General features: G+C 39.7%; 1 protein-coding gene across 3 annotated transcripts in view; it reads left to right on the top strand.

Moving 5' to 3' along the window:
* Nucleotides 1-18015, top strand: part of LOC122865207 (WD repeat-containing protein 7) — a 174773-nt gene that overhangs the window by 93823 nt on the left and 62935 nt on the right. For all 3 annotated transcript variants that reach the window (XM_044173313.1, XM_044173312.1, XM_044173314.1), the window contains one exon: nucleotides 10116-10343. In XM_044173313.1, the coding sequence (XP_044029248.1) occupies nucleotides 10116-10343 (228 nt within the window). The remainder of the gene's footprint in view (nucleotides 1-10115; nucleotides 10344-18015) is intronic.

Here is an 18015-nt window from a genome sequence, read left to right as displayed (position 1 = left end):
CCGGACAACTCAGGATCTGTCCCCATATTTGCTGAACACGCAGTGTCTCAAGTGGATAACCCACGACTGTGTTTCAGACAGTGCCTTGGATTTCTGACATCCAGCAGGAGGTAAGCCGTTAGCTCCGTTTACACAGCGGCTGTCAGCCACTCACATATATCCTCGGTATCTCCAGGAATGATGCCGGCTAGGAGATAGGCAGCCAGGGATTAAGGAGTAAAATCCAGAAGTGAAATTATTTAACCTCCTTAGTAGGAGCGATCAGGCTAGTCTAGCCACCAGGCTAAAAACAAAACCTGGCTAAGCTGATGTTAAGCCAACTAAAGACTACTAAAACCTTCGATCCAAACGTTCGATGGTTAAAATATTTTACTCTATTAAAACATACAGGTAAAACAACAAGGATCTAAAATGTACTTAAAAACTGGATCAAATGACAATTTAAGACAGAGCTCTTGTCAGACAAACACAACGCCATACCACTCTCCACCTGTCTAATAAATACTCCAAAAAAATAGGGGGTAACATATAGGTCAAAACACACCGCTGCTGAATGGCGCGCGTCAAAACAGCTATGCTATTGGACCATCGCCTCTTGACCTACTAAGTAGTATTACAAGACAGGACTGTCCAGTGCTAGGTAGTTACCGACGGTAAATTCAGTAGATATCACTGCAACACAATACATAGACGTCTTTGACATAATGTAAAAAATGTTATTTCTTCACATTCGATTGATTTTAGTTGATTTTTGAATGCTTTAAACTCTTAATCTCTTAAATTCTTACACATTGCACCGTTAAAGACTGGGTCACACCATAAAGTGCTACAGCAAAATTCATCCACTCGTCTTAGCAAAATATGTGGTTCTAGAAGCTTGGTGACGTAGTGACAACTAGTAGTCTAGTTGGCGAAGTATTGTAGCTCTCTGAGCTTCTCTCTATTTTCTCTGTACTGAGCTGTTTACCACCGCTCAAGATTGTACATAATTTCATTCAGTAGAGTTATTGAAGGGGGGGGGGACTCTACAAGCTAGTGAGCTTGCTAACTGACATTCGTTTGCTCACTAACAGGACAATAAGTTGGCACAATTCACTCAAAAGATCTATGACTCCTGTTTCATAACTTCCTGCAAACCATTACTGTTTTGTGTGAGTGAATCCACAGATCGCTTTGATTCCATTGGAATTAAATCATTTTTGAGAAATTTTGCCCTTTTAAATGCTGGTGTGACCAGGCCTAAGTGCATATGCAAAGCAAAGGTCATTACTTATCACATGCTAAAAGTAAAAACAGTCCTTTAATTTGCTAAATAGATGAATGGGGGGGAAAAAAGACACTTGGACTACACTGATGGTTATTTGACAGATAATTTGAGAACAGGTTCTCACATTTTTAAACTTGTTTTTTATCCCATAGGATTATTATATGGTGTTGCATAGCGAATTGGATCGATTGGATCATGATGTAGGCCTAATCTGTGGAAATAAGGGAAACAGATTGTCAAATGGTATTTTGACTGAAACGAATAGCTGCAGTGAAGAAGGATAATCCAATAATAATAATCTAAAAACTGATGGATGATCAGAAGAGATGTGAAATCAACAAGGTGTGTATTTAAAGCACTAGTAAAACCAGCAGTTTGGTTTTGTCTGGTCTCCTTCTCTCATAAATTTCTCATTTCATGTGGATGCCCCCTGACCCCCCACCCCTTCCCATACCGTCTAATTGAAGCGTTGTGTTTCCAGCGAACGCAGATAGCTCTTCTGTCTGTGTCTTAAGACGGTAAAATACACTTAACCTTCAGATGGTCTCGGGCTGGTTGGAAGGGCAGCCACCATTTCAGTACTCAAATCTTTTTTCTCTATCAACTTAATTGTGTTTTTCAATTATTTCCCTAGATTTTCTGTCTCCTTACATTTGCTGTAAGGACAGTGTTTTCCCCCCTCCTCCCACAGAACCAGCACTCCTTTGTTTTATGGAACTTTTTCTTGATCCAGAGAAATTTAAAGGCTTGTCTTAGGCTTGAGGCTGCCTCCAGAGTTAAATTTCTGTTTGTTTGTTGAGTTCTCGTAAATGCATTTTTTAAATTACCTTTTTGACTAAATCTTTTCCCTCACAGTATTTTACTGTCTGTTGTTCACTTTCTCTTCCTCTCTCCTTTATTCTCACAACCTTCATTCTTCCTGCTGGTATTGATCCCCTCACTCAGTCCCTGGTGATCAGATTTTACCGGTCTCCCATTGATTACCAATGGAGGCAGAGTTGAGGTGCATCATGGGAAGACGGTGGGGCTGCAGCTCGAGAGGGGAGCATTGTTTTAATCCACTGTAGATATGTAGGGTCAAAGTTTTTATGAAAGTTTAAATATGAGGAAATTGTCAATGTGTTACGATGACCTTTTGAGGTGACTTTTCCCCAGTGCAGTAATGTACAGTGAAACTACAAAAAATTTAATATGGCCGTGGTCGTAACCTTTTGAGCAGAAATCCATTGTTCTTCTAAGCAAACCTATTATGGAAATGGTTTTATCATATTAAGACTTCTTTGGTACCGTCACATCTTCAGCAAGACTTATCTAAAACACAGTGGTGTGAAAAAGTGTTTGCCCCTTTCCTGATTTCTTTTTCTTTTTGCATGTATTTCACACTTAAATGTTTCAGATCATCACACAAATTTTAATATTAGTCAAAGATAAAACAAGTAAACACAAAATGCAGTTTTTGAATGAAGGTTGTTATTATTAAGGGAAAACAAAATCCAAACCTACATGGCCGTGTTAAAACATAACTGTGGTTTATCACACCTGAGTTCAATTTCTCAAGCCACACCCAGGCCTGATTACTGCCACACCTGTTCTCAATCAAGAAATCACTTAACTAGGACCTGCCTGACAAAGTGAAGTAGACCAAAAGATCTTCAAAAGCTAGACATCATGCTGAGATCCAAAGAAATTCAGTAACAAATGAGAAATAAAATAATTGAGATCTATCAGTCTGGCAAAAGTTATAAAGCCATTTCTAAAGCTTTGGGACTCCAGCAAACCACAGTGAGTGGTGGTGAAAACATGGAACAGTGGTGAACCTTCCCAGGAGTGGCCGGCCGACCAAAATTACCCCAAGAGCGCAGCGACGACTCATCCAAGAGGTCACAAAAGACCCCACAACAACATCCAAAGAACTGCAGGCCTCACTTGCCTCAGTTAAGGCCAGTGTTTATGACTCCACCATAAGAAAGAGACTGGGCAAAAATGGCCTGCATGGCAGAGTTCCAAGACGAAAACCACTGCTGAGCAAAAAGAACATTAAGGCTCATCTCATTTTTGCCAGAAAACATCTTGATGATCCCCAAGACTTTTGGGAAAATACTCTGTGGAGTGAAGAGACAAAAGTTGAACTTTTCGGAAGGTGTGTGTCCCATTACATCTGGCGTAAAAGTAATTACGCATTTCGACTTTTCGATAATTGCATTTCGACAATTGCGACTGGCTTGACTGCAGTAAGCCTCTGTCATGACTTGTACAACTACGACAATGCCTTTCACAAGTTCACCTGGAACTCCCAAAACTGCAAGTATGTTTCTCTTTGCCGTTGTTTTTTTACATAATCTGACATGCTGTTTCCAGCTGTGATGAAGACAGTGTGGACATTCTGTGGACAGACCGGTCACTTCAGTATCAATAAAGTTTAAATTTAGTCACAATGTTGATACACTATAAAAAATCTAAACATTTCTGTTTTTAAACACTCTTTTATTTGTTTAAATTGTCACTACATTAAATACTGAGGATAAATAAAAAGCTTTTATAAAAAAGTTAATTGGTAGAGAGCTGACCCCAATCGTTTGTGTGTGCGCCGCTATATCACTGTATAGTGTTCTTCAGTGCTCTTCTTTCTCTTCTTTCTTTCTCTTTTTCTTGTTTTCGCTTCTTTGTTTCACTTTTTTCTCCTTCACCTCGTCCTCCTTGTAGTCCTTTTTTCCACCCTCTGTTTTGCGTCATCCTAACCTCCTCTTATTTTTCCTCCTCTTCTTCCTTTTCATTTCCATCATCCCTCTATTTTGCCTTTCCCTCTTCTTTACTCTTCTTAGTTTCTTTTCCTTTGCTCCTGCTGTCTAGCCTTTTCTGTCTCCCATCCTACCGTTGGTCCGTTCTTCCCTTTTCACCTTTTCTCTCATTGTTTCCTTCTTTACCTCATCCTTCATTTGCACCTGCCTTCAATTTTTCTCTTGTCTTTTCTTGTCTTTCCCCCATGCCATCCTTCCTTTTTTTTTCATTCATTATTTCATTTCATCCTTTCCCTTCCTCTCTCACACATCACTCCTTCTGTTTTTCTCTCCCCACTCACCAGTTGTTATTCAAACTTATATAAATCTTTAAATTATGTCGAGTTAAAAACACAAATGTTCTCAAAACTTAAAGCAAACATTAAAATATAAAAATGTTAATACAATAAAAATAAAAAACATGTCATTTTTTAAATACTTTTTCTGAAAGGTGAAAGTTCTTAGTGTTTTTCTTCTGCTCAGTAACATTTCAGTTTTTTCTACTTTTTTATGACACGTCCATATTTTTACAGTGATTACATGGACTCCACAGGTTGTTGTATTACACCATCCTGCCCTTTTTTTTAATAGATTCCTTCCTTTATGGATAATGTAATTTCAGCCAGAAAGCCTTTTTATCCCGATCCATCCATAGTTTTTATGACGATTTAGCTGAGCTGAGGCAAGCAGAGAGGGGAGCTCGTCCGTCCCCCTCTTAAGTTTATTGGATTATGTTTTAGAGCAGGTTGGCCAACAAATAGGATTTAGATACAATGTCATTAAAATAGATCTGCTGGTCATGAAGGAAGCAGATCGATAGGCTTCAAAAATCAATCAGTCTGTCCACACAGGCCGAGAGGCAGCAGGTATACAGACAGGAAGTGATGCTACTTGACGACTGTCCGCAGAAAACCATCTCACAGAAACTCATCTCTCAAATAATGAAAGTTCAGGGCATCTGCAAGTCTTTAAAAAGTCTTATTTCTTATGACTTAACTAATACACTTAACTTAAAAAAATCATATTCTACAGACACATTGTCAACCTAAATCAAACCAGAGGAGGTGACAGTAGTTTTTTCAACCCCGAAAAGTTTCTGCAGATCTTCCTCTCAGCTTCAAAAACCTCCACCAATCAGAAGGTTAAGGCAGTTTTTTTATGTATGCTATTAGACAAAACCCAGGGAAAGAAATTCCAATAAGCACTGCTCATAAAACTTATTTCTGTGAGTGCGTGGTGATATTTGAAGGCAAACCAGATCAGAATAGATCAGTGTTTTGGCATTTACACCCTTGCCTAGAGTTATTATTACAGTATTATTAGGCTCAACAGTCTGAATTTGACACTTGATTTGGAGATATTATGTTGCTGATATTGCTTCAAGCTTTTTAGTCAATTTGTAAATTGTATCGGGTTTTGTTTTAAATAAAATACTCTAGTGTGGTTTAGCAGTTTTCTGTTGATCACGTGAAGACCAGATCTCATACGCTCAGTGCAGGATTTTGGTCTAGAAAGCATCCAGAAAATCAATTGAGCTTGACAGACTGGTGCCGGATCAGTCAGTCACTGTCACCGTGATAAAACCAAATGTGTTTCTGCAGCTACACAGCCTGTTTCTCCTTTCAACTTAATTGTATTTAGAAATTGATTTTGATGCATTTTTGAGGATAAATTTGACAATGTTTCCAGAACATCACCCATGTTCGTTCCATTTTGAATATCGGAAGTGAACACCAATGACAGCGCAGCAAGGAGTGCCCATCAAATCAGGCGTCAGAAGGTGTGACGGAACCGTCCCATTACTGTGGGTAGTGAACACAACAAAGCTTATACACATTCACACCACACTCTCCTCTGTAAGTACACTAAGAAAGCCAAATCCATCCATCCATCCTTTCTAACAGTTTAGAAGGGACTACCAACGGTGCACACTTAAATTGTTTTGCCCACTCCTTTCTCCTAAAAACTAGGTTTATATACTACTAAATGTCTTGTGTCTTGATTTTGTCTCTGAAACCTGCAGATACCCCTTCCATCTGTCTGAATCAGTCTCTCTCCCCCTCTCATACTTTCTCTTTCTCTCTGTAAATCTCAACTTTTTAGTGATTCTGGTTGGAAGTCCATCTCTAATTCGGTTATCTACTGGCCCAGTCTGGCCCAGGGATGGATGCCATCTATAATCCATTTATCAGAGCCGGCCGCTGGGCCTTCTTCCAAATGACAGCTGGCCTTTAGCAATCTCATTATAAAAAGCACCAGGATATAGTATAGGAATATAGGGAGAGGGGGCTCCTGCGGTCTGAAAAATGGACTGAGAAACAAACACAGTGGAGAAAATATTAGAACATAACGTATATACACTCACTGGCCACTTCATTAGGTACACCTTGCTAGTACTGGTTTGGACCCCCTTTTGCCTTCAGAACTGCCTTAATTCTTCGTGGCATAGATTCAACAAGGTGCTGGAAACATTCCTCAGAGATTTTGAAGTGATAGCATCATGCAGTTGCTGCACATCCATGATGCCAATCTCCCGTTCCACCACATTCCAAAGGTGCTCTATTGGATTGAGATCTGGTGACTGTGGAGGCCATTTGAGTACAGTGAACTCATTGTCATGTTCAAGAAACCAGTTTGAGATGATTTATGCTTTGTGACGTGACACGTTTTCCTGCTGGAAGTAGCCATTAGAAGATGTGTACACTGTGGTCATAAAGGGATGTACATGATCAGCAACAATACTCAGGTAGGCTGTAGTGTTTAAACAATGCTCAATTGGTACTAACCAAAGTGTGGCAAGAAAATATCGCCCACACCATTACCACCATCAGCCTGAACCGTTGATACAAGGCAGCATGGATCCATGCTTTCATGTTGTTTACGGCAAATTCTGACCCTACCATCTGAATGTTGCAGCAGAAATCGAGACTCATCACACCAGGCAACATTTTTCCAATCTTCTATTGTCCAATTTTGGTGACCCCATGGCAATTGTAGCCTCAGTTTCCTGTTGTTAGCTGACCCGGCACCCGGTGTAGTCTTCTACTGCTGTAGCCCATCTGCTTTAAGGTTCGACATGTTGTGCATTCACAGATGTTCTTCTGCATACCTTGATTGTAATTAGTGGTTATTTGAGTTGTTATTGCCAACTCAAATAGCCACTCATATATCAGCTCAAACAGTCTGGCCATTCTCCTCTGACATCAACAAGGCATTTTCACCCAGAAAACTGCCGCTCACTGGATATTTTCTCTTTTTTGGACCATTCTCTGTAAACCCTAGAAAAGGTTGTGCGTGAAAATCCCAGTAGATCAGCAATTTCTGAAATACTCAGACCAGCCCGTCTGGCACCAACAACCATGCTACGTTCAAAGTCACTTAAATCACCTTTCTTCTCCATTCTGATGCTTGGTTTGAACTTAAGCAGATCGTCTTGACCATGTCTACCTAAATACATTGAGTTGCTGCAACCTGATTGGCTGATTAGATATTTGCGTTAACAAGCAGTTGAACAGGTGTACCTAATAAAGTGGCTGCCACCAGACAGGCTGGTTTGCTTATTTGAGTTGTTGAAAACTCTAGGTTGTTGAAAACTCCAGGTGATACAGAAAAATCCTATTAAACATCATTATTTCAGCAGGATTTCCCATAGCTAATAGTTGTGGAGGCACACAACTGCCTAAACTGAAATATAGAGCACCTCCTCTGAAAAAAATATTAACTTCATATTGTGGTAAGTTCAAACATAGCTTAGTTTGAATGAGGTCAAATTGCTCTGCAACTTAAACCCCTGTAGGTACAATTGGAACTCCACAGATGAATTTGTTCATTGCGTGACTTAAGCTGAACTTTTACTATGAAACGTAATCCATTACGGAAACAGTCGCACCTCTCCTCCAATCACTTCCTTTAACCGTAACTGTAACCTGATATCCTCTGGACAGTGCCCCCAACCTGCTCAAGAAAACCCCAGCTGATGGCTCTCTGAACTCTGGGAGAGGCCCCCTCCACCATGTAGTCTTCTCGGGGCAGACATGCCGAACTCCTTTCCTATGGCAGCAATGCGTGAGCCTGCCTAAGATTCCTGATTAGCTGATTACGCAACGCTAACTGAGAGTAACAGACTAGAGTTACAGACTCGCTGCGGTAGATCAGGAGGCTTCTGTTCTGCTGCATTTTCTGCGCCGAGCAGATTACACTGCAAAGCCAGGAGGAGAGAGTTCAGGTGGGTGTCTGCTGGTGAGCAGTCCAACTGAGAGAGAGACAGCCACCACTGTCCGCCGCAGTGAAGGATTCCAGGAGAAAGAGAGACAGAACAAATGATCACTGACCTTTTTATTGACTTAGTGACATCCGGGTCACAGGTCAGACTGGCCAATGCTGCGTTCAGTGGCTCTCAGGATTGTGGGACAAAAGAGAATGCAGTCTCCTAACAAAAGTTCAGTTAACAATCACCCAAATGAATGAATTCATCTGTGGAGTACCAACACTTCCCTCATTGAGGATCGTGTAACCTTAACAAATCCAACACATGAAGAGAAAAGTCCATGAAGATCAACAGGAAGTAGACACAGCAGTGACCATCTCTGTCTCTCTCACTATTCATCACACCCAGTGTGCTCGCTCACCCCTCACTCCTCACACACTGTGACACTGTGAGTGTGAATGTGTGTGGTGAGCGAGTCAGTGCTTGTTCCCCTGCAATACTAATCCATAATAATGCTTTGCTCGCTCATCCAGAGAGAGAAAATAAGAAATAGAAATCAGAGGGTGGAGGCACATACGTGCACATACACACACAGTTTTTATGTAGTCCATATGGGCCTTTGATCCAAGGTGTGTAAGGAGCTCTCATCTCCTACTGTGACACTCATAAACACACACAGACACATGCGTGCGCACACACACACACACACACACACACACACGTCTCATTGTCCCGCTGAAAGCCTTTAGTCACAGTGCAAACACACACACATACAGACGGTCATGTTCACAGACCTCTGGAAGGATTTTGGACACGTGCAAGTAGAAACCCTTTTGTTATATATATATATGTGTGTGTGTGTGTGTGTGTGGGTGGGCGTGTCCGTCCATTGTGTTCACTGAGACGACCCCAAAATAACCTCTTTTGTGTGTGTGCGTGTAACAGGGTCTACACAGTGGGGAACTGCTGCAGCCCTGAGAGGAATATAAGTGTGTGTGTGTGTGTGTGTGTGTGTGTGTGTGTGTAAGTAATGATTAATACCAGGACAATAGAAGTGTGCCTGCTCAGTTGTTATCGCCTCACTGGAGACTCACAGGCCCGCTGTTTTTTTAACCACCTTTTACCATGAAAAGGAAGAAAGAGAAAAATGGAAAAAAGAAATGTACAGCTTTTGGTTTCAAGTAATTTAAAATGCAACGATGGTTGTGGGAGATTTCTAAAAATTACATTTGTTTTATCTGTTTTTATTCAACACAAATATATTAATAGGTTTGAAATATATTATCATTTTTGCACAATATGTTTAGACCTCCCTACATGCTGATTGAAATACAAGTGTAATTCTCAAATTCATACAATAATTGAATAAGGGTGTGGTAGATATGAGATGAAAAAGGCCAGAAATGATTCAGAATCCCTGCTATAATATCATGTACTGTATTGTATTGTAATATGCTATACTGTATTATGCTTCACTGTATTGTTGGGGTTGAGCATGTTTGGGTCAAGGCAGTGATGTTGATAGGTTTTCAATGTAGTGAGTCCCCGGGACCCACAGGTGGTCATTTGAGTGGGTCCCGGGGAAATTGAGTGGGTCCCTCATGTATGTTGAAAATGTATCTTAAAATTAAACAAATAAAATCCCAAATCTATAATTACACTGCAGACACACAGCAGCTGACAGAAAGAGGAGGCCATATTATACAGAAAAATATTAGCTTTTTCTGGGTGAATAAATGCTATAAAGGGAAGCCAAAGGGCAACGAGAATGAAAGTCACACTGCTAAACTGCTTTCACACTGCTAAATCAACAGAAGCCACTATAAGACACTTAAGTTCATTTCTCTCTCTGTCTCTCTGCCAGGCTGTCTGTCCAATCTTCCACCAAATGCCAAGAAGATCTCCAACTCATACGAGGAGCGCCGTAAACAGGCCACTGCCATCGTGTTGCTGGGAGTCATTGGGGCCGAGTTTGGCGCTGAGATTGAACCGCCAAAGGGTTCAGCACGGGCTCGAGCTGGTGGACAGGCGCCTGAGGGCTTTGGACTGACAAGTGGAGTGTCATCCAACTACTCACTGGCCAGACACACCTGTAAGTACAGAGATAACACACTAATTGCCATATTTACATTCTGGATACCCACAAATGTACGTATGCATTTTGCAGTAACGGATAAATATTAGTTAGTAATTACTAATTATTTGTAAACTTAATGTTAGTATGTTGAAGGCAGGGATGTATTGGTGAGAGGTCAAATGTTTTGTCAAATATGTTCCTTCTTAGATAATTGTGACCCAGTAGCTGTATTGTCGGTTTTTCATATGACTGACAATTGTATCTATATAGGTTCATAAAGATAAATGCTAACAAAGTTTATATTAGTTTATATTGTAGCGTCCCGAGGTAAGCATGTAGGGAAGCCTCCCAGCACTCACCAGTGCAACATTCTCATTTTATGTGTGTTCCTGCATTGTTACTGGTGGTAATGGTGCTGTAATTGTGTCATTTAGCATCTGTCTAGTTTTTCTGCAGTTTAGAATGGGTTCAGCTAAACTGGAACTTGCTGGGGTTTAAACGCAGCTATGTGCTAAGTTGCTAAATGTACATAAAGTATTAAAAGTAAAAGTGCTCACAATGCGGAAACATGGCCTCTCATTAGATTATTATTACTCATGCATTAATGTAAAAGCAGGATTTTACTGTTGTAGTTGATTGAGGTGGAGGTCATGTTTAACTATTTTGCATAGGACTACAACTAATGATTATTTTAATTATGGATTAATCTGCTGATTATTTTTCGATTTATAGATTGATTGTTTGGTTTGTAAAAATTCTGAAATACTGAGAAATGCCCATCGCAATTACCCAGAGCCCAAAGAGACACCTTTACAATGCTTGTTTTGTCCACCCAATAGTCCAAACTCTACTAAAAATCAATTAAAATAATTAAAAAGAAAAGCAGCAAATCCTCACATTTGAGTAGCTGGAACCATGAAATGTTTGGCATCTTTGCATTAAAAATCCCAATTATTAATTATTAAACAAGTTATCAAAATAGTCACCACTTAGTTTTCTTAATTAATTAATCGACTAATAGTTTCAGCTATACTTGTAAATACTGTTGGGTAGTTTAATTCATAGCAAAACATCATATTTTATAAGCTCTTCATACATTTTCTATGCAAAAATTTTTATTTGTAAAGTAACTAGTGTGGAGTATTGTAGTAGAGTAAAAAGTACAATATTTCCCTCTGAATTGTGGTGAAATAAAAGTAGAAAGTAGCATAAAAAGAAAAGACTTTAGTAAAGTACCTCAAATTTGTACTTAAAGGCAGAATAAGTAGGATTTTTCAGTTGCTGTTTGCAAACACCTGATTTAAAGTTGGCCCCTCCTCCCCGTCTCAATGGGCGAGAGAGAGAGAGAGAGAGAGAGAGAGAGAGAGAGAGAGAGAGCGAGCTAGATGGAGAGAGCGAGCTGAATGAATGAAGAGAGGGAGTGGCATTGGCGAGAACAAAGCAGTGAATCAGAGATATAAAGCGTTGTTTTCTGATTGTTTCACGGCGGTTATGTTCTAAAGCACAAATAAAACCACCCACACCTCCGCACAACCCTGCAGGAAGGAATGCAGCCGAAGCAAGGCTTCATCCTCTCCGCTCTGTGGCCTGTCTGCACTGTGTGTGAGTGTAGCTCAACCCCGCCCTTGGTCAAACATGACACACAGCCCTGCACACAGACAGAGCAGAGGAGATATGGAGACAGGGGTGTCGCTACGTATAAAGGCCCGACCTCACACCCTGCATGCTGTTCTTGGCTGGGGGCTACACACCAATGTCCAAAGGTTGATGCCCAAAAGTGTCCCAAACACAGCAAACTAATAAGAAACTAAAAAAAAAATACAGGCAGAGGGCAGGGTCTCTGCATATACAGACACCACCACACACTTCAAGTGATGACTGAGAGGGATTATTTTGTATGAGTCTATACATTTTTTTTTGAAAAATCCTACTTATTCTGCCTGTAAGTACAGTACTTGAGTAAATTTACTTAGTTACATTCCACCACTGCAAACAGGGATGTTTCGGATATCATTTAAAGGTGACACTGTGCTGTTTGGAAAGCAAGTGAAGTCAGCGGTTGTGAGACAGACAACAATGACAATACGGTTATTGGTTTATTCTTTATTTTTCTATAGTCTTGTTTCACCATTTTAATTTTTTCCTTGCACTGTTTGGCTGTGTGCTGTATCTCCATTATTGCCACAGAGAAACCTTCTTGTCCACCTTTTTTTTCTAACCACTGACTCCAGCCCCCTTTGAATGGCCTCCTCTCCCCAAACAGTAATGAGGGCATGGACAATTTTGGTTTGTCCAACAATCATTTCCCATTGTTCTTTTTTTTGTGGTTCTAGGCATGGCAGTGTCAGTCAGTCAGTCCATCACTTTGGTCTAGACTGAGATATCTCAAAAACTATTGGATGTATTGCCATTCGTGGTCCCCCAGATATTGAAACCTACTGACTTCATTGGTCACCTGACCTTTCCTCCAGCTCCACCATGAGGTTGACAGTTTGGGCTTTGAGTAAAACAGCTTGTAACGTCACGACATACTTGTAGTGATGTGACATCACATCTGCTCAACCTATCACAAAGTTCAGTGGTTCCTGTTTTGGTCCCGAATCATGTTTTTTCCTAACTCGGAACTACACAACAGACAAAGTAGAAACTTCAGTGTTGGATTAGAGGTGAGGAGAGAGATGGGATTGATTTTTACCCACTAAGCTTGACACCTTAAGGAGCTTGGCACTGACTTCCACACACACTCCCATACAGACACACTCACTGAGCACAACCTCTGCCATGCTGTGCCTGCAGCATTGGAACCTGGTGGGCATTAAACCTGCACTAAGCAGAGCTGCTCTTCCATCCCGCTGCTCCTGAGCTCTGATTGGCTGCCTTTGGGGTCATCCGCCCAGCAACAGAACCTGTACTCTCAGTGATAGGCTGTGGAGCGTGATGCTGCTTAGCTGGACCTGTACACAGCTAAGGTCAGCTCACCTGTGTGGAATCACCGGACACACACACAGACACACACACACACACACAGAAACCCCAGAAAACCCCAAGCCCATGTCATCAGATGAAAACAACTCAAGATTTAATTGATCCCTTTGAGTAGAGCTCCACCCTTTTTAAAACATTTCACTTACCCCTCTGGCTGGCTATCATTTGGACATTGTGATACCATATGATGCTTTTTTTCACTCAACTGAATAAACCAAACTTCTCAAAGTCATCAGTGTTTAATGTTGTCTTAACATTAAGCAGCCATACTAGAACTTTGCCCTGATAAAATACAATATAAAATTAGAAAAATTCTTATTTAATTCAGAAATGAAAGAATAAGTTAACAAGACTAAGATCCAACACTGTACACATACACCAAAAAACAATGGGCCTCATGCAAGAACATTTTTGTATTCTTATCGTAACCCACCTGCTATTTACTGTGGCTTGTACATACAGCAGTCATATTCAGCAAACTGCACAGACTTGTTGTAACATGCTTGTTTTTATATTACTTATTTTTTACTGCAACACCAACAAATTACAGACAATACCAAAGTTTGCCAATTACATTTTCATTGTTTAACCCAACTACCCCTCTTACCTCCGTAGGTCAGGTACCAGTCCCATTTGATGTCTAATTCTCTGTGTTAGATATGCTCTATGACAAAATTTCAAATGTATAAACTGATGATTTGGGTTTTTTGAAGCACCAGTAGCATTATCCCAAATTGCATCCTAGTCTAAGTTTTGTCCCAATTCACGTATATACCTATCCTAAATTTTTATTCCTGATGTAGGCATATGTTTCTGGGAGTTTTATTTATCATAGATATATGACACTGTCTTGGAGCACTCTGTATTCAACTTAAAATAGGATGATCTTTTAAATCTGACCCCCAGGTAACCCCAAAGGCTTTACAAGCTGACCTTACTCTGAAGTAGAAGAAAAGAGTGTTTATCAATATAATATGGAGAGACAAGTTCTTGAAAGTTAAGTCCATTAATGTCTTGAAGAGTTGTAATACCTTTATCCTCCCAAGTTTTGTTAGTGAATGGTTTCCCCCCAGATAGAAGGTGACTATTGTTCCATATCGGAGATGATTTGCACCATACTTTACTTTCTGCTGCTCTAAACACTTGTAGTATGAGTTAAATTTGGACCGAAATATAAACCGCATTTTTTGCTAGACATACCTATAAGGAGAAAATCCTTTAATCTTATTGCCGCTATTAACTCTTGTTCCATATTTTTCCTTGATGAAACTTTATCTTCCTCCATCCAATAGCTGAAACTTCTTAATACAAATGCCCAGTGATACAGTTAAAATTTTGGACATGCTCATCCCCCATCAGACTTTTTGAATTGAAGAGCTGACCACTTTATATTGGGTCGTTTACCATTCCAGACATAGCATCATAATAAGGAGTCCAGTTTTTGCCAATATCCTGCTGGAGGTACAAGTGGGATCAGTGAGCTGAAAAAATTTACGCGGGATAAGATTTGATTTCATTTTGATGACCGATATACGGGCTGGGACTGATGATGGCAGGTGTCTCCATCTTTTAATATCTTCTATTTTTTTCAAAATTAAAGAGTAACTTATTTTAGCTATAGATGATAGGGAAGTACTAACTTTAATACCCAAGTAAAGGACCTCATTTGTAGCATTAATCTGGGGAGGGAAGGACACCTTACCTTTGTCTGTATTAATCAGCATCAGTGCTGATTTTGACAGATTAATCTTGTATCCTGAGAGATATCCAAAGTGCTCCAGTGTTTTTAAAACATAGGGGAGAATTTGTTGAACATCTGCCATGTAAATGAATTGAATGAAATTGAATGTGATGTTGCACATATTGTAATAGGGGGAATCTGAGGACAGTTTCTAATTAATTGTGCAAGTGGTTCGATTAATATGTTAAAGATTAAAGGGGACAGAGGGTCCCCTTGCCGTGTGCCCCGTTCTATGTCAAATAAATCTGAGAAGCCTCCTCCCACACATACCAGTGCTGAAGAATTAGCATGCCGTGTTTGAATCATATTGATAAATTTATTTCCGAACTTAAATTCTTTTAGAACCCTTCGAAGATATGGCCATTCAAGACGATCAAACGTCTTTTCAGTGTTCAGAAATGGCAGGCCACAGGCATGTGGGATTTTATGTGTTGCACTCAGTGTGTGTAAGAGCCAGCAAATATTATCAGAGACGAGACGTCCCCTGATAAAGCCCGTTTGATCTGGGCTAATTATTTTCCCAACCACTATTTCAAGTATACTGGCTAAGACTTTGTAAAATATCTTGAGGTCGACATTTATCAATGAGATTGGATGGTGATTGGCACATTCCAAGGGCTCCTTACTGGATTTAGGTATAACTGTGGATAGAACTGTTTTTAGGGAAAATACCATTTTCAGTAGCATAATTAAGTGTTTCTAACCATACTGGTTAAAGAATATCCCAAAGTGCTAGGTAAAGTTCCACAGGTATGCCATCTATACCTGGTGTACAGCCCTTGTTTGTAGCTGTGACTGCTTTAAGTAGATCATCCAGTGTAATAGGAGAGTCTATTGACAATGTAGGGAGGTCCAATCCACCAAAAAAAAAAAAAAAATGGTGAAGTCATCGTCAGAAGGAACTGAGCCACTTGTATACAGTTCCTTAAATAATTAGTTGAAGATATTACTCCATGTTAAGCATCTGATCTCTGGTATGGACCTTGTTGTTTAAAAGTTAGTGCCAAACGATGGCTCGGTCTGCTGCCTTCTGTGTTTGGTTATATGGATCATATATTCTGCCCTGCTTCTTAATATATAATTTAATTACACTTGTTTTGTTTTGAACTTATGGTTTATCTCCTTTTAAGATCATTCTCCAAAATATTAAATTGTTCTTCTAGGGTGAAAATCTTTTGAAGCCGGATTTTATGTAGATGGGAACTGAACCATACGCCGTTATTTTGTATGAAACCCTTGATGGAGGCCCAAACCACTGTCATATCTGAGACGCTATTTTGTTTAAATTTAGTTTTGTTCTCAATTGTGTCGTTTTTTTAGATGGGTGGTGATGGTGGACCTCCATCTCTTAGCCTTATTTTTGATATTCCCATAATTAAAAGTAGATATGACTGTTACTAGAGGATACAAGAATGTAATCTATGTAAGAGACGTCTGGTGGAGAAGAAGGTATAGTCTTTAGCAGATGGATTATGCACCCTCCACACATTAGTTAAGTTTAAGTCCGTGATAAAGAGATTAAGTGCTTTGGACACAGATTCTTGAGAGCTTGATCAAGATTGAAGATTTATTGCGGTTATTGTTTACAAAAACATTGGTGTCCAAACCAACATTTAGTTTGTAGTCACTTAATGTCAATAATTGTGAGGTAATTGAGGGAAAACATTCAGCCTCGAAGTTGGGGCATATAGGCTAATGAATGCAACTGTTTGAATGAATGGACGTATAGCAGAAAGCTAGACGTCCTTCATTGTTGGAGCCAGTCTTTTCAATTGATTCATTTATGCTATGTCTGATTAATATCATAACTCCTTTTGTACGAGTATATCAACTGATGCCACAACAGGTTAATGCAAACGATTTTGAACCCTGGAAATGTCATTAGGTTTAAGATGTGTTTCCTGCAACAGCATAATATTTATACTCTTTCTGAGAGTCAGTACAATAATTTTCTCACCTCTAAGTTTTGCCTCCCACCTCTCAGCCTGACCTCCCACCTCCCAGCTCCCACCTCTCACCTAAAATCAGGAATTGTTGTACCTTAACCCCCGAAATTACACTAATTGGATTAGGTTGTGATCATGCTTTCACTAAAAGGTGCTTTCTAGATCCCACATCTGTTATTCATGTAACTGATTCATATATTCTATATGTATAGAATATGCACTTTTACTTTTGATGCAACACGAACATAATATTATTATTATTATTATTATTATAGAGTTTTGCATTCTTATCCTTTTGTACCTGCAGAGAAACACAAAACGATGGGTGGTAGCAAATGGGGGAAAAAAACACCAGAATGGACCGGTGTTCACAACAATTCGTGTGTTTAACCGCAGATTGGAACACAATCATGTTAATGGAGTAATACTCATCAGACATCAGCACACTTCCCATGACTTACTATTACTGCAGATGTTTTTTTTTCCTAAAGTAGAGACACTTCTAATGCTCGTTGCACGTTAGTTTGCCAAGGAACTAAATATTGCATTAGGACAGTGACATTACATAATCATACACAGTAATAAAGATGACTGAATCTTTTGACACTGCTATTAACTCTCAAAACAGAAATGTCTGGCCTTACATTACTGTACATTACCCTGGGGTCAGCTGAGAAAAAAAACAACCTGCCATTGTTATAACCATCTGTGTTATAAACTGCGCTCTCGGATTCATAAGATATTTGTACTTGTAAACCGTGTGCATTGATTTGTAAACTGAGTACAGAGTCAGATAATTTGGGACACTTTTTGGTAGATTACCAAGAAAACCACCTAAAATTCTGAAGACTACTTTAAGTGTTACTTTTAGAACTTGTTATGGATCTCTGCTATATTTCTATAAAGAAAATTTGTTGCCAAGTAAAATACTTTGGACCTTCAAACTCATCAAGAACCCCTACCTCACTCCGATCACATGTTCAAGTAAAATTGGACACTGATTGTTAAAAAGGAC

Source organism: Siniperca chuatsi, linkage group LG18 (assembly GCF_020085105.1).
Source record: "Siniperca chuatsi isolate FFG_IHB_CAS linkage group LG18, ASM2008510v1, whole genome shotgun sequence".
Lineage (NCBI taxonomy): Eukaryota > Metazoa > Chordata > Actinopteri > Centrarchiformes > Sinipercidae > Siniperca > Siniperca chuatsi.
The sequence above is the reverse complement of the archived record's forward strand: the minus strand, read 5'-3'. Positions and strand labels throughout refer to the sequence as shown.